Genomic DNA, 22,844 nt, shown 5'->3' on the forward strand with positions numbered 1-22,844 from the left:
CTGATATTGTCTATCAGAATACATTTGATACACATCTTCAACCCCTCAATGTAGTTTATAATAGTCTTTGCAGATTTATTTTAAGGTGTCCATATATAACTCACCACTGTTCTATGTACGAAACTCTAAACTGGTTATCCCCCCACGCTCGAAGATGCTACCACTGGTTCCAGTTCATCTTTAAATGCATCCATCTCAATTACCCTTCTTATTTAAAACAAGACCTATTACCATACACACCCTCATATTCACTAAGACATATTCAGCAACCCTTCTTTTTCATTCCAAGAACTAACAAAGAAATTGGGAGACGTGCATTTAAATTCAAAGCTCCTTCTGACTGGAACACTCTGCCTAGTACCATAAGAGCTATTAGCTCATTTCGTCTATTTAAAAATACACTCTTACCCTTCCTTATAAAACCATGTACCTGTTTCTAGTATTAGAGTCTTCGAACTCCTTTATCTAGCTTGCTCTGTGTGTGATCATTTGGCATAACTATTGTATATGCATGGCCATTACACTTATGTATTATTGTATTGCATAGTATAACAAGGTCTTATATTGTATTATGTCACAATATCATGAAATAATATATCATGTAATAATGTTGATAGTATGTATTAACGTACGATGTATGATAGGTGGTTTATGGTATTATGCATCAACATTATGCTGTAACACATAACCATTATTATTATTATTGGATATGTAAAGCCAATTAACAACTGTTATAAACTATAACAAGTGGGGATGGAGGGGTTTGGGGATTGGTGTGTGGGTAGGTGGGTCAATGAGAGCCTCTATGTATGTTATGTCTTGTGCTGTATGTTCTATGTTGGACCCCCTCGAAAACGAGATGACTGTCCATCTCAAGGGGTTATCCATGAATAAACTTGTTCAATAGTGATTACAAAAGTACAAATAATTGTCCTTGCAAGGTCTTCCGCTTGTCCTGTTCCAGCGTGTGTCGGCGCTGGGCCTGTACTCGCTGGAGTTTAGAAGGATGAGGGGGATCTCATTGAAACATACAGAATAGTGAAAGGCTCGGATAGAGTGGATGTGGGGAGGATGTTTCCACTAGTGGGAGAGTCTAGGACCAGAGGGCACAGCCTCAAAATTAAAGGACATTCCTTTAGGAAGGAGATGAGGAGGAATTTCTTCAATCAGAGGGTGGTGAATCTGTGGAATTCATTGCCACATAAGGCGGTGGAGGCCAAGTCAGTGGATATATTTAAGTCAGAGATTGACAGATTCTTGATTAGTGCGGGTGGCAGGGGTTATGGGGAGAAGGCAGGACAATGGAGTTAGGAGGGAGAGATAGATCAGCCATGATTGAATGGCGGAGTAGACTTGATGGGCCGAATGGCCAAATTCTGCTCCAATGACTTATGCGCAAGAACTATCCTCTGCCACAGAAGGTAGTTGAGGCCAGTTCATTGTCTATATTTAAGAGGGAGTTAGATATGGCCCTTGTGGCTAAAGGGATCAGGGGGTATGGAGAGAAGGCAGGTACAGGATACTGAATTGGATGATCAGCCATGATCATATTGAATGGCGGTGCAGGCTCGAAGGGCCGAATGGCCTACTCCTGCACCTATTTTCTATGTTTCTACGTTTCTATCCTGCGAACAGGGACAATTTACAGAAGCCAATTAACCTACAAACCCGCACGTCTTTGGAGTGTGGGAGGAAACCGGAGCACCCGGAGGAAACCCACGCGGTCACGGGGAGAACGTGCAAACTCCGTACAGACAGCAGCCATAATCAGTATGGAACAGGGGTCCCTGTTGCGGTAAGGCAGCAACTCTACCGCTACGCCACCGTGCCGCCCATACTAGCATTCTCCCAGTACTGATGTCAGGCTAACTAACTTTGTAGTGCCACAATTTCTCTCTCCTCCTCTCCTTGCCCCCCCCCCCCCCCCCACTCCACCCCCCGCCCACTCCCTTTCTTCAGAAGGTCATAGATGATAGGAGCAGAATTAGGCCATTCAGCCCATCAGGTTTACCATCCAATCTATCACTCCCTCTCCACCCCATTCTCCTGCCTTCGCCCCATAACCCCTTTTTAAAGAGTAAAATCACCTTCCAGTCAGCTATAGAATCAGCTCCAACAACAACCAATGCACCACTATCACCATACATGGCTCTTTCATCACCTTAGGGTTCAGATCATTAGGACCTGGGAACCTATTGGCTATCCCGTTGTCAGGGAGGGAGATGGAGACAGGTACGATGGCGGCAAGAGCAGAACTCGCTATCAAAACATGGAGGGGACGGGGGACACAATCTTTTGGCGGCCGCGCGCGCATGTGCACGCTCACACGCGCGCGCGAGGCTTCGGAGGCTCAATCCAGCGCTAAATGCAGCTCAACTCTGCCTGTCTCACCGGGTTAACTAACAGCCCTGTCTGGACTGACGGGATACCAGCGCTGCTTCTCCGCGCTGGCCATATTTCCCGCAAGCCCAGGCAGGTTAACCTGGCGGGGATGTCGCCCACCACTCAAAACATGGGGGGGACGTGTCCCCTCTGGCCCGCCCGGGTTTTCCGCCCCTGGGTGGCGGCATGTGAGTTAACAGCACTCGAGCGTCTGCCAGTGCTGAGCCTGTATTCACTGGAGTTTAGAAGAATGAGGGGGGACCTCATTGAAACGTGCAGAATAGTGAAAGGCCTGGATAGAGTGGATGTGGAGAGGATGTTTCCACTGGTGGGAGAGTCTAGGACCAGAGGCCACAGCCTGAGAATTAAAGGACGTTCTTTTAGGAAGGAGATGAGGAGGAATTTCTTTAGTCAGAGGGTGGTGAATCTGTGACACACGGCTGTGGAGGCCAAGTCAGTGGATATATTTAAGGCAGAGATGGATAGATTCTTGATTAGTACGGGTGTCAGGGGTAATGGGGAGAAAGCAGGTGAATGGGGTTGGGAGGGAGAGATAGATCAGCCATGATTGAATGGCGGAGGAGACTTGATGGGCTGAATGGCCTAATTCTGTTGCTATCACTTATGATCTTATGATTTAAGAAGGTTTTAGATAGCTGTTTAATTGCCTCCTTAATGCAGGTATAAGAGAGCTCTCAGCACCTAGGCTTTCCTCCAGTCTTTCCATCACTTTTGGAAACTTTTATTGCTGTTTATCAACAATGAGGACCAAAGTTGTGCCAATGAAAGTCAAATAAGCCATTTATGAGACTGAGAAACAGGAATAAAACTGTTGGAGACATCAGCCAAACCTTAGGTTTACCAAAATCAACTGTTTGGAACATCATTAAGAAGAAAGAGAGCACTGGTGAGCTTACTAATCGCAAAGGGACTGGCAGGCCAAGGAAGACCTCCACAGCTGATGACAGAAGAATTCTCTCTAAAATAAAGAAAAAACCTCCAAACACCTGTCCGACAGATCAGAAACACTCTTCAGGAGTCAGGTGTGGATTTGTCAATGACCACTGTCCACAGAAGACTTCATGAACAGAAATACAGAGGCTACACTGCAAGATGCAAACTACTAGTTAGCTGCAAAAACAGGTTACAGTTTGCCAAGAAGTACTTAAAAGAGCAACCACAGTTCTGGAAAAAGGTCTTGTGGACAGATGAGACGAAGATTAACTTATATCAGAGTGATGGCAAGAGCAAAGTATGGAGGAGAGAAGGAACTGCCCAAGATCCAAAGCATACCACCTCATCTGTGAAACACGGTGGTGGGGGTGTTATGGCCTGGGCATGTATTGCTGCTGAAGGTACTGGCTCACTTATCTTCATTGATGATACAACTGCTGATGGTAGTAGCATAATGAATTCTGAAGTGTATAGACACATCCTATCTGCACAAGTTCAGACAAACGTCTCAAAACTCATTGGCTGGCAGTTCATTCTACAGCAAGACAATGATCCCAAACATACTGCTAAAGCAACAAAGGAGTTTTTCAAAGCTAAAAAAATGGTTAATTCTTGAGTGGCCAAGTCAATCACCCGATCTGAACCTAATTCAGCATGCCTTTTATATGCTGAAGAGAAAACTGAAGGGGACTAGCCCCCAAAACAAGCACAAGCTAACGATGGCTGCAATACAGGCCTGGCAGAGCATCACCAGAGAAGACACCCAGCAACTGGTGATGTCCATGAATCGCAGACTTCAAGCAGTCATTGCATGCAAAGGATACGCAACAAAATACTAAACATGACTACTTTCATTTACATGACATTGCTGTGTCCCAAACACTATGGTGCCCTGAAATGGGGGGGCTATGTATAAACACTGCTGTAATTTCTACATGGTGAAACCAAAATGTATAAAAATGGCCTTTTACTTAAATATGACAATGTGCACTTCAACCACATGTGATTTTTTTTTTTCTATTACAAATCTCAAATTGTGGAGTACGGAGGCAAATAAATAAATGACGGGTCTTTGTCCCAAACATTATGGAGGGCACTGTAAGTTTACCAAGACACAAAACAGGTCTGAAAAAGGGAAGGTACACAAAAATGCTGGAGAAACTCAGCGGGTGCAGCAGCATCTATGGAGCGAAGGAAATAGGCAACGATTCGGGCCAAAACCCTTCTTCAAGGAAATAGGCAACGTTTCGGGCCGAAACCCTTCTTCCAAGGTCTGAAGAAGGGTCCTGACTTGAAACTTCACGCATACCTGCATCGGTCAGGTTTGGAGGGATGCAGGTGAAACACAGGCAGGTGGGACGTGTAGATGGGACATGTTGGACAGCGCGGGCAAGGTGGGCCGGAGGGCCTGTTTCTGGCAAATCTGCCTGTCCTGAACTCGACTCTGACTGCCAGCTCCCTCTCATTGCATCCCACCTCAAATGCCAGCGTTAGCTGAGGGACCCCTTCCCCAGGTACCTTCCCCTGCAACCTCAGGAGATGCAGCACCTGTCCCTATAACCCCCCCCCCCCCCCCCCCCCCCAACACTCAACTCCAACCAGGGACCCCGACAGCCTTTCCAGGTGAGGCAGAGGTTCACTTGCACCTCCTCCAACCTCATCTACTGTGTCCTCTGTCCCAGGATTAGTTTTTAGGGATGCAGCGCGGAAACAGGCCCTTCGGCCCACCGGGTCAGCGCCGACCAGCGTTCCCCGCGCCCCAACACTATCACACACACACACACACACACACACACACACACACACACACACACACACACGACAATTTACATTCACATCAAGCCAATTAACCTACAAACCTGCACGTCTGTGGAGTGTGGGAGGAAACCGAAGATCTCGGAGAAAACCCACGCAGGTCACGGGGAGAACGTGCAAACTCCGTGCAGGCAGGCACTCCACGGGTGTGGACTCCTGTACATCGGCGAGACCAAGCGCAGGCTCGGCGATCATTTCGCTGAACCCCTCCGCTCACTGCGCCTAAACCTACCTGATCTCCCGGTTGCCAAACACTTTAACTCCCCCTCCCATTCCCAATCTGACCTTTCTGTCCTGGGCCTCCTCCACTGTCAGAGTGAGGCCCAGCGCAAATTGGAGGAACAGCACCTCATATTTCGCTTGGGCAGCTCACACCCCAGCGGTATGAACATTGACTTCTCCAACTTCAAGTAGGCCTTGCTTTCCCTCTCTCTCCATCCCTCCCCCATCCTAGTTCTACGACTAGTTCTACTGTCCTCCTGATTAAATTTTACTGATTGTACCCCCCTCAGTTGTCACCTTCCCCTCAGCCAACAAAGTATCGTTCTACAATTTCTTGATCAACATCTGCTTAGATCTGCCATTTTCACACCTTACCCTTCCATATCTCTAGACCCCCTCCCCCCTCCCCCCTCACTCTCAGCCTGAAGAAGGGTCTTGGCACGAAACGACACCCATTCCTTCTCTCCAGAGATGCTGCCTGTCCCGCTGAGTTACTCCAGCATTTTGTGTCTGTCCTTCTACACAGTGTCGGGTGGTTTGACTGACTACAGTACAAGCAAATTGCAGAGAGTTGTGGACACAGCCCAGACCATCGCACAAACCAACCTCCCTTCCATCTACACCTCACGCTGCCTCGGCAAGGCCAGCAGCATCATCACGGACCAGTCTCACCCTGGCCACTCTCTGTCACGCCTGTGTGTGTGTGTGATTGTCTGTGTGTGTGGGTGTGTACGTCTGTAGTGAACGTCTGTAGTGTACGTCTGTAATGTGTGTATAGTGTGTCTGTGTGTGTCTGTCTGTGTGTCTGTGTGTCTGTCTGTCTGTCTGTCTGTGTGTGTCTGTTTCTCTGTGTGGGTCTGTGTGTGTGTGTGTGTCTGTATTTGTATAATATGTCTGTGTGTGTGTGTATATAGTATGTCTGTGTGTGTGTGTGTGTGTGTGTGTGTCTGTATGTGTATAATATGTCTGTGTGTGTGTGTATGGTGTGTGTGTGTGTGTGTGTGTGTGTGTGTCTGTATGTGTATAATATGTCTGTGTGTGTGTGTATGGTGTGTGTGTGTGTGTGTGTGTGTGTGTGTGTGTATAGTATGTCTGTGTATGTGTGTCTGTATGTGTATAATATGTCTGTGTGTGTGTGTATGGTGTGTTTGTGTGTGTGTGTGTGTATAGTATGTCTGTGTATGTGTGTCTGTATGTGTATAATATGTCTGTGTGTGTATGGTGTGTGTGTGTCTGTCTGTCTGAGTGTGTGTGTGTCTGTCTGTTGGGTGTGCGTCTGTGCATAATGTGTGTGTGTGTGATGTATGTCTGTAGTGTGTGTATAGTGTGTGTATAGTGTGTCTGTGTATAATGTCGGTGTGTCTGTCAGTGTGTCTGTCAGTGTGTCTGCCTGTGTGTATGTGTGTGTGTATGTGTGTGTGTGTGTGTCTTTCTGAGTGTCTTTGTGCGTGTCTGTATGTGTATGTCTGCGTGTATGTGTGTGTCTTTTTGTGTGTATGTCTGTGTGTCTGTCAGTGTGTATGTGTGTGTGTGTGTGTATGTCTCAGTGTGTGTGTGTGTCTGTCAGTGTGCCTGTGTTTGTGTGTATGGTGTGAGTGTGTGTATGGTGTGTGTATGGTGTATGTATGGTGTGTGAGTGTGAGTGGATGTGTGTATATGTGAGTGTGTGTGTGTATATATGTGTGTGTGTGTGTGTGTGTGTATGTGTGTGTGTATATGTGAGTGTATCACCCCTCTGGGTCTAGCCCCGACCACAACCGTTCACCAACACATACAGAGTAGGACAAAGAAATAAACACGCCTCGTCTTTGCCCCCCCCCCCCCCCCCCCCCACACACACACACACACACAACCCATTCCCCTTTCCAGTGTTCAACACAAGCATTTCATTTGAAAAAGAAATACAATCGTCCGAAGAAGGGTCTCGACCCGAAACGTCAGCCCATCGCTTCCCTCCAGAGACGCCGCTGCTGCTGCTGCTGCTGTTGCCTGTCCCTGTCCCGCTGAGTTACCCCAGCATCATTTCCCCTGTCTGTCCTTATACATTTCATTTCCCAATTCCGTTCTCTCTGCAATAAGACGAGTCAGTAAACTGGACCCTGTCACCCCACAGTTAGAAGTCAATGCAAAGCTTTTGATTCATTCTCTGTGAAGCTCGCAGCTTGTGAGCCCGATGCACAAACACATATAGAGACACACACACACACACACACACACAAAGACTGGGCGGCTGGTGTGTGTATCACACAGGCGCCCCGTTACTGCAGTGCCCCGCTCAGTACCTGTCTCCACGTTCAATGATATCCTAGCCTCGGCAAGGTAAGGTGTATCGCTCTTGGATCTCAGTCTGCGAATGGGCCGGCGATCTGTTTTCTCCGTTGTAGATGCCGCCATTAAAAGATGTAGTTGGAGATGGAGAGGAGGTAACAGCGGCTGTCAGAGCTACTGCAATCTCTCCCCTCCCCTCTCTCTCTCCTCCCCTCCCCTCCCTTCTCCCCTCTCTCCTCCCCTCCCCTCTCTCCTCCCCTCCCCTCTCTCCACTCCTCCCCTCCCCTCTCCTCTCCTCCCCTCTCTCCTCCCCTCTCTCCTCCCCTCCTCTCCTCCCCTCTCTTTCCTCCCCTTTCTCCTCTCCTCTCTTCTCCACTCCTCTCTCCTCCACTCTCCTCCTCTCCTCCCCCTCTCCTCTCCACCTCTCTCTCCTCTCCTCTCCTCTCTCTTCTCCCCTCCTCTCCTTTCTCTTCCCCTCCTCTCTTCTCCCCTCCCCTCTCCCCTCTCCTCCCCTCTCTCATCTCCTCCCCCCTCTCCTCCCCCCTCTCCTCCCCTCTCTCCTCTCTTCTCCCCTCCCCTCTCTCCTCTCCCCTCTCTTCCCCTCGCCTCTCTTCTCCCCTCTCCTCTCCTCCCCTCTCTCCTCTCCCCTCTCTTCCCCTCCCCTCTCTTCTCCCCTCTCCTCTCATCCCCTCTCTCCTCTCCTCCCCTCTCCTCCCCTCTCCTCCCCTATCTCCTCCTCCCCTCTCTCCTCCCCCTCTCCTCCACTCTTCTCCCCTCCCCTCTCCTCCTCTCCCTCTCCTCTCGCCTCCTCTCCTCTCCTCCCCTCTCTCCTCCCCTCTCTCCTCCCCTCTCTCCTTTCCTCCCCTCTCTCCTCACCTCCCCTCCTCTCTTCTCTTCTCTCCTCCTCTCTCCTCCCCTCTCTCCTCTCCTCCCCTCCTCTCCTCCTCCCTCCTCTCCTCTCTGCCAAGGGATACACAGGCCAACAAATGCACTGCTTAAGAAGCATCTGGCGAGCGTGGACAAGTTTCAGAAAGACAGTGGCTGACAGAAGACTCCCCCCCCCCCCCACCCCTCTAATCCCCTGCAAACAATGAACCCACACACACACACACAGCGTAACCGAAGACCTGCCCACCCAACGCAGATAAAATATCAGAATCCTCATGCTGTTTGCATTGCTGTAGCGCCTAGAATGTAGCCCCCCCCCCCCCGCTCCCTTACTTTGAACGTAAGCAATCAGATCATGCCATATGTGGAGACAAGGAACTGCAGATGCTGGTTTTACAAAAGAAGATACAGAGTGCTGGAGTAACTCAGCGGGTCAGGCAGCGTCTGTGGAGAACATGGATAGGTGACGTTTCACAGAGTGCTGGAGTAACTCAGCGGGTCAGGCAGCATCTGTGGAGAACAAGGATAGGTGACGTTTCACAGAGTGCTGGAGTAACTCAGCGGGTCAGGCAGCGTCTGTGGAGAACATGGATAGGTGACGTTTCACAGAGTGCTGGGGATGCTGCCTGAGCCGCTGAGTTACTCCAGCACTCTGTGCCTCTTCATGGATAGATGATGATTTGGCACGGGACCTTCTTCAACCTGATATTATAGGACAGGAGAATAGGAAGGTCCTTGAATAGAATAGAATAGAATAGAATAGAATGCCATTTTATTGTCACTATACACATGTAGAATGAGATTAAAAGCAGCTCGTACTCAGCGCAGACATGTAATTAGTTCAAAAGAACAAAAAACAAAACAAAAGGGGGGGGGGGGGGGATAAGGTGCACAGTTCTGCGGCGCTATATACATATCTATAAAAAGACAATGGGTGAATAGAGTGAATAAATAGGATTCCTATATACAGTATGGGTTATTGCACATATTAAAAATTACAGTTACAGTACAAATTACAGTAGGTGGATAGATGGAAGTCCGGGGGTTAGGCTGTGAAGTCAGTGCATGTGTGAGTTCAGAGAGGTTATAGCTTTTGGAAAGCAACTGTTCTTGAGTCTATTTGTCCTTGTTCTGATGCACCTATAGCGCCTCCCTGAGGGCAGCAGGTCGAACAGGCCAAACGCAGGATGGGAGCTGTCCTTGATGATGTTCTTCGCCCTGCTGATGCAGGGAACAAATTAAGGAGGAGGTAAGACAAGTCAGGGGGTGAGGTGATGACAGAGGACTGGGACATTATTTTAACAATACAGGCCCTTCGGCCCAACGAGTCCACGCCGACCATCGATCACCCGTTCACACTGATTCCATGCTATCCCACTTTCTCACCCACTCCCTACACACTAGGGGGCAGTTTACAGAGGGACAATTGACCTACAAACCCGCACGCGGGCCCAAGGAAAAACTTGCACACTTGGCCCTTCAACCCTGCACCGCCATTCAATATGATCATGGCTGATCATCCAACTCAGTATCCTGTACCTGCCTTCTCTCCATACCCCCTGATCCCTTTAGCCACAAAGGCCACATCTAACTCCCTCTTAAATATAGCCAATGAACTGGCCTCAACTACCTTCTGTGGCAGAGAATTCCACAGATTCACCACTCTCTGGGTGAAAAATGTTTTTCTCATCTCGGTCCTAAAAGATTTCCCCTCTATCCTTAAACTGTGACCCCTTGTCCTGGACTTCCCCAACATCGGGAATAATCTTCCTGCATCTAGCCTGTCCAACCCCTTAAGAATTTTGTAAGTTTCTATAAGATCCCCCCTCAATCTCCTAAATTCTAGCGAAGACAAGCCGAGTCTATCCAGTCTTTCTTCATATGAAAGTCCTGACACCCCAGGAATCAGTCTGGTGAACCTTCTCTGTACTCCCTCTATGGCAAGAATGTCTTTCCTCAGATTTGGAGACCAAAACTGTACGCAATACTCCAGGTGTGGTCTCACCAAGACCCAGTACAACTGCAGTAGAACCTCCCTGCTCCTATACTCAAATCCTTGTCGTAGACATTGTCGTAGGGGTGGGTCCAGTCGCTGTTTTTTTTCAGAGACCTGCTGCGATGTGACGGTCGCTGGCAGTCGCCGACAAAAATGGCCTAAGTGGGACAGGCCCTTTAGTCACCTGGACCGGATGGACTGCACCCTAGGGTTCTGAAAGAGGTGGCTTTAAAGATTGTGGAGGCATTGATGGTGATGTTTGAAGAATCACTAGAGACAGGAGAGGTAAATAGCAGGACAGACAAAGGAGAGTCAGTAGATGGTGTTTTCAGAAAGCCTTTGATGAGGAAGTTGAGAGCCCACGGTATCAAAGGGCAGATACCAGCGTGGATAGCAGGTTGGCTGGATGGCAGAAGGCAAAGAGTGGTAATAAAGGGGGCTTTTTCTGTTTGGCTGCCAGTGACTAGTGGAGTTCCGCAGGGCTCGGTGCTGGGGCCGCTACTCTTCACGTTGTATATTAATGATTTGGACGAGGGGATTGAAGACTTTGTGGACAAGTTTGCGGATGATACGCAAATAGGTGGAAGGGCAGGTAGTGTAGAGAAAGCAGGGACCCTGCAGAAGGACTTGGACAGGTTGGGAGAGTGGGCAGAGAAGTGGCAGATGGAATACAGTGTAGCAAAGTGTGGAGTCATGCATTGTGGTAGTAGGAATAAAGGCGTAGACTATTTTCTAAATGGGGAGAGAATCCAGAAATCGGGGGTGCAAAGGGACTTGGGAGTGCTGGTGCAGGATTCCCAAAAAGTTACTCTACAAGTCATAGAACATAGAAACATAGAAAATAGGTGCAGGAGGAGGCCATTCGGCCCTACGAGCCAGCACCGCCGTTCATTGTGATCATGGCTGATCGTCCCCAATCAATAACCCGTGTCGAATCGGTGGTAAGAAAAAAGCAAACTAAATGCTAGCTTTTATTTCAACAGGGCTTGTATACAAAAACAGGGATGTGATGCTGAGGCTCACTAAGGCGCTGGTCAGACCGCATTTGGAATTTTGTGAGCAATTTTGGACACCATATCTGAGGAAGGATGTGCTGGCTCTGGAGAGGATCTCAAAACATCACCTATTCCTTCGCTCCATAGATGCTGCCTCACCCGCTGAGTTTCTCCAGCGTTTTTGTTTACCTAGGATTGAGTGGGTTAACCTATGATGAGCGTTTGTCAGCACTGGGCCTGTACTCGCTGGAGTTTAGAGCAGGGGCCTCCAAACATTTCAGCATGGGGGCCACATTATATATTTGGCACATTTTTGCGGCCCGTAGGAAAAAATAAAGAAATGTCAGTTTTATAAATTTAATGAAAGGGCAAGAGATAGAGAGAGAGGCAGAGAGAGAGGGCAGAGAGAGAGGGCAGAGAGAGAGAGAGAGGGAGAGTGGCAGAGAGAGGCAGAGAGAGAGGGCAGAGAGAGAGGGCAGAGAGAGAGAGAGAGAGAGAGAGACTGGGCAGAGAGAGGCAGAGAGAGAGAGAGGCAGAGGGAGACAGAGAGAGGCAGCGAGAGAGAGGCAGAGAGAGAGCAGCAGAGAGGGAGGCAGAGAGAGAGGGCTGAGAGAGGCAGAGAGAGAGAGAGAGTGGCAGAGATGGCAGAGAGAGAGCGGCAGAGAGAGAGGCAGAGAGGGGCAGAGAGAGGGAGAGGCAGTGAGAGACAGAGGCAACGAGAGAGAGAGAGGCAGAGAAAGAGCAGCAGAGAGGGAGGCAGAGAGGGAGGCAGAGAGAGAGCAGCAGAGAGGGAGGCAGAGAGGGAGGCAGAGAGAGAGTGGGCAGAGAGAGAGGGTAGAGAGAGAGGGCAGTGAGATAGAAATAGAGAGAGGAAGAGAGAGGCAGAGAGGCAAAGAGAGGGCAGAGAGAGTGGGAGCAGAGAGAGAGACAGAGAGAGAGGAAGAGAGAGGGCAGAGAGAGAGGGGGCAGAGAGGAATGATCGCACTTTATAGCGCACCGCCGACCCATTCTGACCGCCAGCGTCGAACAACCCCCCCCCCCCCTCCCCCCCACTGCACCCTTCTTCACGGCGACCCTGTGATGTCTCGGCTCTGACAATTCGAGGGACCTACCCAGTAACAACACAACAACACTAGGAGCAGCTCCGGGCCGCCGCGCTCCGCGACTCAAATCGACTCGACGCCTGACTGGCACATGTTCCGTCCTGCGCTGAGCTTGATGCGGGCGGCTGAAATCTCGTGGCGGGCCGGATGTGGCCCACGGGCCGGATGTGGCCCGCGGGGCCATGGTTTGGAGGCCCCTGATTTAGAGAATGAGGGGGGACAGAATAGGGAAAAGCTTGGCCAGAGTGGATGTGGAGAGGATGTTTCCACAAGTGGGAGAGTCTAGGACCAGAGGGCACAGCCTCAGAATTAAAGGGCGTTCTTTTAGAAAGGAGATGAGAAAAAAATTATTCAGTCAGAGGGTGGTGAATCTGTGGAATTATTTGCCACAGAACGCATGAGAATGGGGTTAGGAGGGAGAGATAGATCAGCCATGATTGAATGGTGTAGACTTGATGGGCCGAATGGCCTAATTCTACTCCTATCACTTATGACCTTATGACCTACAGCTAACAATGGCCTGTTTCCTTTTTATCATTTTTAAATCATTCAATCATTTATATGTCTCTTTTCCCTTTCCCCAAACTCTTAACCATAACCATATAACCATATAACAATTACAGCACGGAAACAGGCCGAACAATTATTTTCCCTTAGTCCCACCTGCCTGCACTCATACCATAACCCTCCATTCCCTTCTCATCCATATGCCTATCCAATTTATTTTTAAATTATACCAACGAACCTGCCTCCACCACTTCCACTGGAAGCTCATTCCACACCGCTACCACTCTCTGAGTAAAGAAGTTCCCCCTCATGTTACCACAAAACTTCTGTCCCTTAATTCTGAAGTCATGTCCTCTTGTTTGAATCTTCCCTATTCTGTAAGGGAAAAGCTTGTCCACATCAACACTGTCTATCCCTCTCATCATTTTAAAGACCTCTATCAAGTCCCCCCTTAACCTTCTGCGCTCCAGAGAATAAAGACCTAACTTATTCAACCTTTCTCTGTAACTTAGTTGCCGAAACCCAGGCAACATTCTAGTAAATCTCCTCTGTACTCTCTCTATTTTGTTGACATCCTTCCTATAATTGGGCGACCAAAATTGTACACCATACTCCAGAATTGGCCTCACCAATGCCTTGTACAATTTTAACATTACATCCCAGCTTCTATACTCAATGCTCTGATTTATAAAGGCTAGCATACCAAAAGCTCTCTTTACCACCCTGTCTATATGAGATTCCACCTTCAAGGAACTGTGCACAGTTATTCCCAGATCCCTCTGTTCAACTGCAGATTCCTAGATCCCTCTGTTCAACTCTTAGTCTGAAGAAGAGTCTCGACCCTATTCCTTTCCTTCAGAGATGCTGCCTGACCCGCTGAGATACTCCAGCACTCTGTGAAACGTCACCTATCCATGTTCTCCACAGATGCTGCCTGACCCGCTGAGTTACTCCAGCATTCTGTGTCTATCTTCACCTTGTTGTAAGCTGTGTGCCAAGCTGCATTGCCACCTAGTGGCATTGAATAGTATTTCCATTCAAGGACACCGTTCCCTCATAAGATCATAAGATCATAAATGATTGGTCTAGTGAAGAATAAGGGAAGAATATAGGCCCAGTGCCGTCAATTCACTGGACGTTTTCAAGAGAGAGTTAGATTTAGTTCCTCAAACTCAACAGCGATAAGACAGAATTCCTCCTCATAGGCTCCAAAGCCACACTCAGCAAAATCAATAACCCCACTCTCACCATCGACGGCACCACTGTCTCCCCATCTCCCCAGGCCCGCAACCTTGGCGTGATCTTTGATTCCACCCTCTCCCTTGAGCCTCACATCCGCCATGTCATTAAAACCTCCTTCTTTCATCTCCGCAACATCGCCAAACTCAGACCCTCTCTCACACCTCCCGCTGCTGAAAGACTCATCCATGCCTTCATCTCCTCCCGACTGGACTATTGCAACTCACTTCTCCTTGGCATCAGCTCCACCTACATCAACCGACTCCAACTGGTCCAGAACGCAGCCGCCCGACTCATCACCCACACCAAATCCTGGCATCACATCACTCCAGTCCTCAAACAACTTCACTGGCTTCCCATCTCCCACCGGATCACCTACAAAATCCTGATCCTCACCTACAAAGCCCTCCACCATCTGGCCCCCCCATATCTCACTGACCTCCTCTCCCCCTACCAACCCTCACGGTCCCTCAGATCCACATCAGCCGGTCTCCTCTCCATCCACAAGTCCAACCTCCGCAGTTTTGGGGACAGAGCCTTCTCCAGGGCAGCTCCCAGGCTCTGGAACTCCCTCCCCCAACTGATCCGCAATTCCGTGTCCCTCACCATCTTCCAGTCCTGCCTCAAGACCCATCTCTTCATCACTGCCTATCCTTAGCCCCACATCCCCCTCCCTTTTCATCTGTGCATTAATTGCCTCATATTGTGTTTTGTATTGAATTCTGTCTTTACTTTGTGTACTAGTCATGTCTCTACTATTTATTTAATTCCCCTTACATGTTTTTCCTCTACCTGCTAAATTTTTGTAAGGTGTCCTTGAGACTCTTGAAAGGCGCCCATAAATAAAATTTATTATTATTATTATTATTAGTTCTTCGGGCTAACGGAGCCAGGGGATCTGGGGAGAAAGCAGCCATGATCGTATTGAATGACAGTGCTGGCTCGAAGGGCCGAATGGCCTACTTAGTTTAGGTTAGTTTAATTTACTTTAAAGATACAGGGCGGAAACAGGCCCTTTTGGCCCACCGGGTTCGAGCCGACCAGCGATCCCCGCACATTAACACTATCCTACACCCACTAGGGATAATGTTTACATTTACACCAAGCCAATTAACCTACAAACCTGCACGTCTTTGGAGTGTGGGAGGAAAACGAAGCTCTCGGAGAAAACCCACGCAGGTCACGGGGAGAGCGTACAAACTCCGTACAGACAGTGCCCGTAGTCGGGATCGAACCCGGGTCTCCGGCGCTGCATTCGCTGTAAAGCAGCAACTCTATCGCTGCACCACCGTATGATCTATGTTTCTGAACCTTCGTGTTTATTCTCTCAAGAATTTACAAGTTTAAAGTCATAAGTCCATCATCATAAGTGATTGGAGCAGAATTAGGCGATTCGGCCCATCAAGTCTCCTCCACCATTCAATCACGGCTGATCTATCTTTCCCTCAGAACCCCATTCTCCTGCCTACTCCCCATAACCCCTGACACCCGCACTAATCAAGAATCTATCTATCTCTGCCTTAAATATATCCACTGACGTGGCCTCCACAGCCGTCTGTGCATATTCACTACCATCTGACTAAAGAAATTCCCCCTTATCTCCTTCCGAAAGGAATGCTCCTTTATTCTGAGGCTGTGACCTCTGGTCCTAGACTCTCCCACTAGTGGAAACATCCTCTCCACATCCACTCTATCCTGGCCTTTCACTATTCTGTATGTTTCAATGAGGTCTCCCCCTCATCCTTTTAAACTCCAGCGAGTACAGGCCCAGCGCCGTCAAACGCTCATCATAGGTTAACCCACTCATTCCTGGGTCAACAGGTCATAGGTCAATATATTAATGCCTCATTAAAGTGACAAGAGAAGAGAGGGCAAACATTTAATAGGGTAAATATCATAAGGATAAAAACTTCCAGCAAGTGGACGAATTGTGTAAGAACGAACTGCAGATGCTGGTAAAATCGAAGGTAAAATCGAAATCTCTGGAGAGAAAGAATTGGCGACGCGGGTCTGAAGAAGGGTCTCAACCCGAAACGTCAGCCATTCCTCTCCAGAGATGCTGCCTGACCCGCTGAGTTACTCCAGCACTCTGTGAAACGTCACCTATCCATGTTCTCCACAGATGCTGCCTGACCCGCTGAGTTACTCCAGCACTCTGTGAAACGTCACCTATCCATGTTCTCCACAGATGCTGCCTGACCCGCTGAGTTACTCCAGCATTTAGTGTCCACCTTCGAATATCACCTGCAACATGTCCTGGACCAGCCATGTTGATGCAATGGCCAAGAAATGCCTTCGAAGGCTCAGGAAGTTCGGCATGTCCCCAACAACTCTCACCAACTCCTACAGATGCGCCGTATAAAGCATTTTATCGGGATGCATCACGGCTTTGTTTGGCATCTAAACAAGACGCTGATTACACTTGCAGTATTTAAAGCCGCCACTGGATGGAGCCAGTGGCCCATTAGACAACTGACCTCACTTCAAGATACAAGATTGAAGAGACATTATTTGTCACATGCATCAACTGGTACAGTGAGATTTGTGGTCACCATACAGCCATACGAATAAAAAAAAGAACACAACACACGATAGTCTTTAACACAAACATCCCCACACACAGCGGAATCAAAGTTCCCCACTGTGAGGGAAGGCACCAAAGTTCAGTCCTCCTCCTCTTTGTTCTCCCGTGGTCGGGGAGCTCCCGAACCTCCCGCAGTCGCCAGTTACGGGAGGCCCGATGTTCAGGCCCGCTCGCCGGGACGATGGAACTCCAACTTCGGAACAGAAGAACATTCTCAGCGGCTCCCGAAGTCCACAGGCCGAGCTGGGCGGAGATTCACACTGGCGGCCCTCGGCAAAGGGACCGCAGAGCTCCGCCATGTGGAGGTCAGCGCCGCCCGCGGCTGGGAGCTCCGCGAACCACAGCTCTGCGATGTTGAAGCAGCAGGCCCAACACTCCGGAGCTTCAAATAGCCCAAACATATTTAATCTAGTATAGTTTATTGTCACGTGTACCGAGGTACAGTGAAAAGCTTTTGTTGCGTGCTGGCCAGTCAGCGGAAAGACAATAGATGATCACAATCGAGCCGTCCACAGTGTACAGATACATGATAAGGGAATAACATTTAGTGCAAGGTAAAGGCAGTAAATACGGTGCAGAAACAGGCCCTTCGCTCCATCGAGTCCGTGCCGACCAGCGATCACCCGCACACTAGCACTACCCTAGACACAATTTACAGTTCTTACCAAAGGCATTTAACCTTCAAACCTGTACGTCTTTGGGATGTGGGAGGAAACCGGAGCACCCGGAGATAAACCCAGGTCACGGGGAGAACGTGCAAACTCCGTACAGACAGCGCCCGGTGATCAGGATGGAACCCGGGTCACTGGCGCTGTGAGGCAGCAACTCTACCCGCTTCTCCACCGTGATTTCCCGTGTTGTTGACAATTCATCCTGATTGTGGTCTGTTGACGAGGAAGTCGAGGATCCAGTTACGTAAGGTTAAGTGGACATCCAGTTCAAGTCAAGTCAATTTTATTTGTCACATACACATACAAGATGTGCAGTGAAATGAAAGTGGCAATGCCTGCGGGATTGTGCAAAAAACAACAGAACAACAGAACAGAATAGAACCAGTATTTACATTTTAGAAAAAAAATAAAAAAGACACAACACAACAGTAAATTAATCCCTGGTGAGATCAGAGTTTACAGTCCTGACGGCCTGTGGGAAGAAACTCCGTCTCATCCTCTCTGTTTTCGCAGCGTGACAGCAGAGGCGTTTGCCTGACCGTAGCAGCTGGAACAGTCCGTTGCTGGGGTGGTAGGGGTCCCCCATAATGTTGCTAGCTCTGGATCTGCACCTCCTGGTGTATAGGTCCTGCAGGGGCGGGGGTGAGTGTAGTTCCCGTGGTGCGTTCGGCCGAACGCACTTATCTCTGCAGAGCCTTCCTGTCCTGGGCAGAGCTGTTCCCAAACCAGATTGAGATGTTGCCGGACAAGATGCTTTCCACAGCCCCAGAGTAGAAGCACTGAAGGATCCTCAGAGAGACTCTGAATTTCCTCAGCTGCCTGAGGTAGTAAAGGCGCTGCCTTGCCTTACTCACCAGTGTGGCAGTGTGTGTTGTCCATGTCAGATCCTCTGTGATGTGGACTCCCAGGTATTTAAAGCTGCTCACCTTATCCACAGTAGTCCCATTTATCTCCAATGGTGTGTACGTCCTCGGATGTTGACTTTGGAAGGTCATTGATCCAAAAAACCTGTCTTCATCGATATGACGGTGGTGAATGTGATGTTTGGTGGACTGTGTGGGGTGGGATGACCCATTGCTCCTCCCGTGCAGCCAGCAGGTGGCGCTGCACAGGACAAAGGAAGATGTTTTGTATATGGTTGATCCTGTCTGTAGCCATCGTGACTAGTCTTGCTGCCAGCATTGAATGGAACATTAAAGACTTCTGTTGCAAACTAAAGACCCTCAAGTTTTTGTGCAGACCTAGAAAACGAACACGAAAGTGGAGAGAGTCGAAAGCTTCAATTCCTGGGTGTGTATATCTCTGAAGATCTTTCCTGGACCCAGCACACTGACTCAATTATAAAGGAAGCACATCAACGACTCTACTCCCGGAGAGGGTTGGAGATATTCGGTATTTCAACAAATACTCTCTTGGACGTCTAGAGGTGCACAGTAGAGAGCATATGGACTGGTTGCATCATGGCCTGGTTCAACAACCCGAACGTCCAGGAACGAAGGAGGAACTGCCCCGGTCCATCATGGGGTACGGACCTCCCCACTATTGAAGGGATCTACAGGAGTCGCTGCCTCAAAAAGGCAGCCAACATCATCAGAGACCCCCACCACCCTGGCCACACTCTCATCTCACCACTGCCATCGGGAAGAAGGTACAGGAGCCTGAAAACTGTAACGTCCAGGTTCAGGAACAGCATCTTCTCCACAGCCATCAGGCTATTGAACATTACAACCTCCAAATAAGCTCTGAACGACATAGACTTGGAGGGAATTATTTTTGTCGGCACTATTATTGTTTGTTTTTTATATCTACTTATGTGTAGTGAACATTGTTTGTGTAGGAACGAATGCAGATGCTGGACTAAACTGAAGATAGACACAAAATGCTGGAGTAACTCAGCGGGTCAGGCAGCATCTGTGGAGAACATGGATAGGTGACGTTTCACAGAGTGCTGGAGTAACTCAGCGGGTCAGGCAGCATCTGTGGAGAACATGGATAGGTGATGTTTCACAGAGTGCTGGAGTAACTCAGCGGGTCAGGCAGCATCTGTGGAGAACATGGATAGGTGACGTTTCACAGAGTGCTGGAGTAACTCAGCGGGTCAGGCAGCATCTGTGGAGAACATGGATAGGTGACGTTTCACAGAGTGCTGGAGTAACTCAGCGGGTCAGGCAGCATCTGTGGAGAACATGGATAGGTGACGTTTCACAGAGTGCTGGAGTAACTCAGCGGGTCAGGCAGCATCTGTGGAGAACATGGATAGGTGATGTTTCACAGAGTGCTGGAGTAACTCAGCGGGTCAGGCAGCATCTGTGGAGAACATGGATAGGTGATGTTTCACAGAGTGCTGGAGTAACTCAGCGGGTCGCCGCGGACTCGGTGGACTGAGGGGCCTGTTTCCGCGCCATGTCTCTAAACTAAACTAAATGGATAAACCAGTGCCAACACCAGCGTGAAAGGAGATTGTTACCTATTTAGAAAAGAATTTCACGCTTGTGTTAATCATTCACCTCCAGGAAAAAACACACACAGAGAAAATTCCTCAGTATTCAGCATCATATGTAGAATAACAGGAAAGTGTTGTCAAATATGAATGAGCATAACATTGAGTGAGTGTGACTTGTTGTATTAAGTGGGGAAGTTGAAGGATGTTGTATATTACCTCTGAATTCTACTGGGACTTATAGAGGCAGAATGCTCCATAAAGTGGAGCCCCGAGCCAAAATATCCCGTGCCAAATAAAAGCTGAAATAAAGGACGTGAACTTCTCCACCTTTTAGCTGGCAATAGAAAATTTGAGTTTGAGTTTTTAGTTTCAGAGATGCAGCGCTGGAAAGCAGGCCCTTCAGCCCACCGAGTCTGCGTCGACCAGCGAACACTGCCCTGCCTACACACACACACACAATGTTTAGGGGACAATGTTTACTTTTACGCCCAGCCAATTAACCTACAAACCTGCACGTCTTTGTAGTGTGGCAGGAAACCGGAGATATCGACAATAGGTGCAGGAGTAGGCCCTTCGGCCCTTCGAGCCATTCACTGTGATCGCGGCTGATCATCCACAATCAGTACCCCGTTCCTGCCTTCTCCCCATATCCCCTGACTCCGCTATCTTTAAGAGCCCTATCTAACTCTCTCTTGAAAGCATCCAGAGAACCGGCCTCCACCGCCCTCTGAGGCAGAGAATTCCACAGACTCACCACTCTCTGTGAGAAAAAGTGTTTTCTCGTCTCCGTTCTAAATGGCTTACTTCTTATTCTTAAACTGTGGCCCCTGGTTCTGGACTCCCCCAACATCGGGAACATGTTTCCTGCCTCTAGCGTGTCCAAACCCTTAACAATCTTATATGTTTCAATGAGATACCCTCTCATCCTTCTAAACTCCAGAGTGTACAAGCCCAGTCGCTCCATTCTCTCAGCATATGACAGTTCCCGCCATCCCGGGAATTAACCTTGTGAACCTACGCTGCACTCCCTCAATAGCAAGAATGTCCTTCCTCAAATTAGGGGACCAAAACTGCACACAATACTCCAGGTGTGGTCTCACTAGGGCTCTGTACAACTGCAGAAGGAACTCTTTGCTCCTATATTCGATGCTCCTATATCCGAGGTACAGTGAAAAACTGGACAGGCGGCATCTCTGGAAAGAAAGAATGGGTGACGTTTGGGGTCGAGACCCTTCTTCAGGACTCGACCCGAAACGTCACCCCATTCCTTCTCTCCAGAGATGTTGCCTGTCCCGCTGAGTTACTCCAGCATTTTGTGTCTACCAGCATCTGCAGTTCCTTCCCACACAGAGAGCTTTTGTTGCCTGCTAACCAGTCAGTGGGAAGACAATACATGATTGCAACCATGTAATAATGAAATAATAAGAATAGTGAAAGGCCTGGATAGAGTGGATGTGGAGAGGATGTTTCCACTAGTGGTAGAGTCTAGGACCAGATGGCACAGCCGCAGGAATTAAAGGGCGCTCTTTTAGAAAGGAGGTGAGGAGGAACTTCTTTAGTCAGAGGGTGGTGAATCTGTGGAACTCATTGCCACAGAGGGCTGCGGAGGCCAAGTCAGTGGATATTGTAAAGGCAGAGAGAGATAGATTCTTGATTAGTGCGGGTGTCAAGAGTTATGGGGAGAAGGGGGTTGGGAGGCAGAGATCAAGCCATGATTGAATGGCGGAGTGGACTCGATGGGCCAAATGGCCTAATTCTACTCCTATAACTTGTGAACAATCGAGCCATTTACAGTGTACAGATACGTGATAAGGGAATAACGTTCAGTGCAAGGTAAAGCCAGCAAAGTCCGATCAAGGATAGTCCGAGGGTCACCAATGAGGTAGATAGTAGTTCAGGACCGCTCTCTGGTTGGTGGTAGGATGGTTCACTTGCCTGATAACAGCTGGGAAGAAACTGTCCCTGAATCTGGAGGTGTGTGTTTGCACACTTGACCCAGTCTGCACTGAGTGACCATCTCACTCCCATCTTAACACTGATCCTCCCCGTCATCCATTTCATTCCCACCACCTCTCCTCACCACCTCATCCCTTCTCCTGGTCCCTCCATTCACCTTCACACTGTGTGTCACGGTGGCGCAGCGGGTAGAGCTGCTGCCTCACAGCGCCAGAGACCCGGGTTCCATCCTGACTACGGGTGCTGTCTGTGAGGAGTTTGTACCTTCTCCCCGTGACCTGCGTGGGTTTTCTCCGGGTGCTCCGGTTTCTTCCAACGCTCCAAAGACGTGCAGGTTTGTAGGTTAATTGGCTTTGGTAAAAATTGTAAATTGTCCCTCGTGTGCGTAGGATAGCGCGAGTGTGTGGGGATCGCTGGTCGGCGCGGACTCGGTGGGCCGAAGGGCCTTTTTCCGCGCTGTACCTCTATACCAAATGAAACTAAACTATGGGGCAATTTACGGAGGCCGATTAATCTCGAGCCCGCACGTCTTTGGAATGCGGGAGGAAACCGGAGCCCCCGGAGGAAACCCACATGGTCATGGGGAGAACGTACAGCACAGGAACAGGCCCTTCAGCCCACAATATCTGTGCTGAACATGATGCCCAGTTAAACTATCTCCTCTGCCTGCATGGTTCACATGTAGACAATAGACAATAGACAATAGACAATGGACAATAGACGCAGGAGTAGGCCATTCGGCCCTTCTAAACCGAGCTGAACTGCTAGTGGCAGGGATTGTGTTTGTGTTTCTCTTTCTGTGAACCAACCTTGCACCGTGC

General features: G+C 49.1%; 1 protein-coding gene across 1 annotated transcript in view; it reads right to left on the reverse strand.

Moving 5' to 3' along the window:
• LOC116985353 (phosphatase and actin regulator 1-like) overlaps window positions 1-7,825 on the reverse strand; it is a 168,006-nt gene extending 160,181 nt beyond the window's left edge. Inside the window, exon 1 of the mRNA XM_033040098.1 lies at window positions 7,656-7,825. Coding sequence (XP_032895989.1) covers window positions 7,656-7,767 — 112 coding nt within the window. The 5' untranslated portion in view covers window positions 7,768-7,825. The remainder of the gene's footprint in view (window positions 1-7,655) is intronic.
• Between the last annotated feature and the right edge of the window lie 15,019 nt (window positions 7,826-22,844).

This window comes from Amblyraja radiata, chromosome 2, assembly GCF_010909765.2.
Source record: "Amblyraja radiata isolate CabotCenter1 chromosome 2, sAmbRad1.1.pri, whole genome shotgun sequence".
NCBI lineage: Eukaryota > Metazoa > Chordata > Chondrichthyes > Rajiformes > Rajidae > Amblyraja > Amblyraja radiata.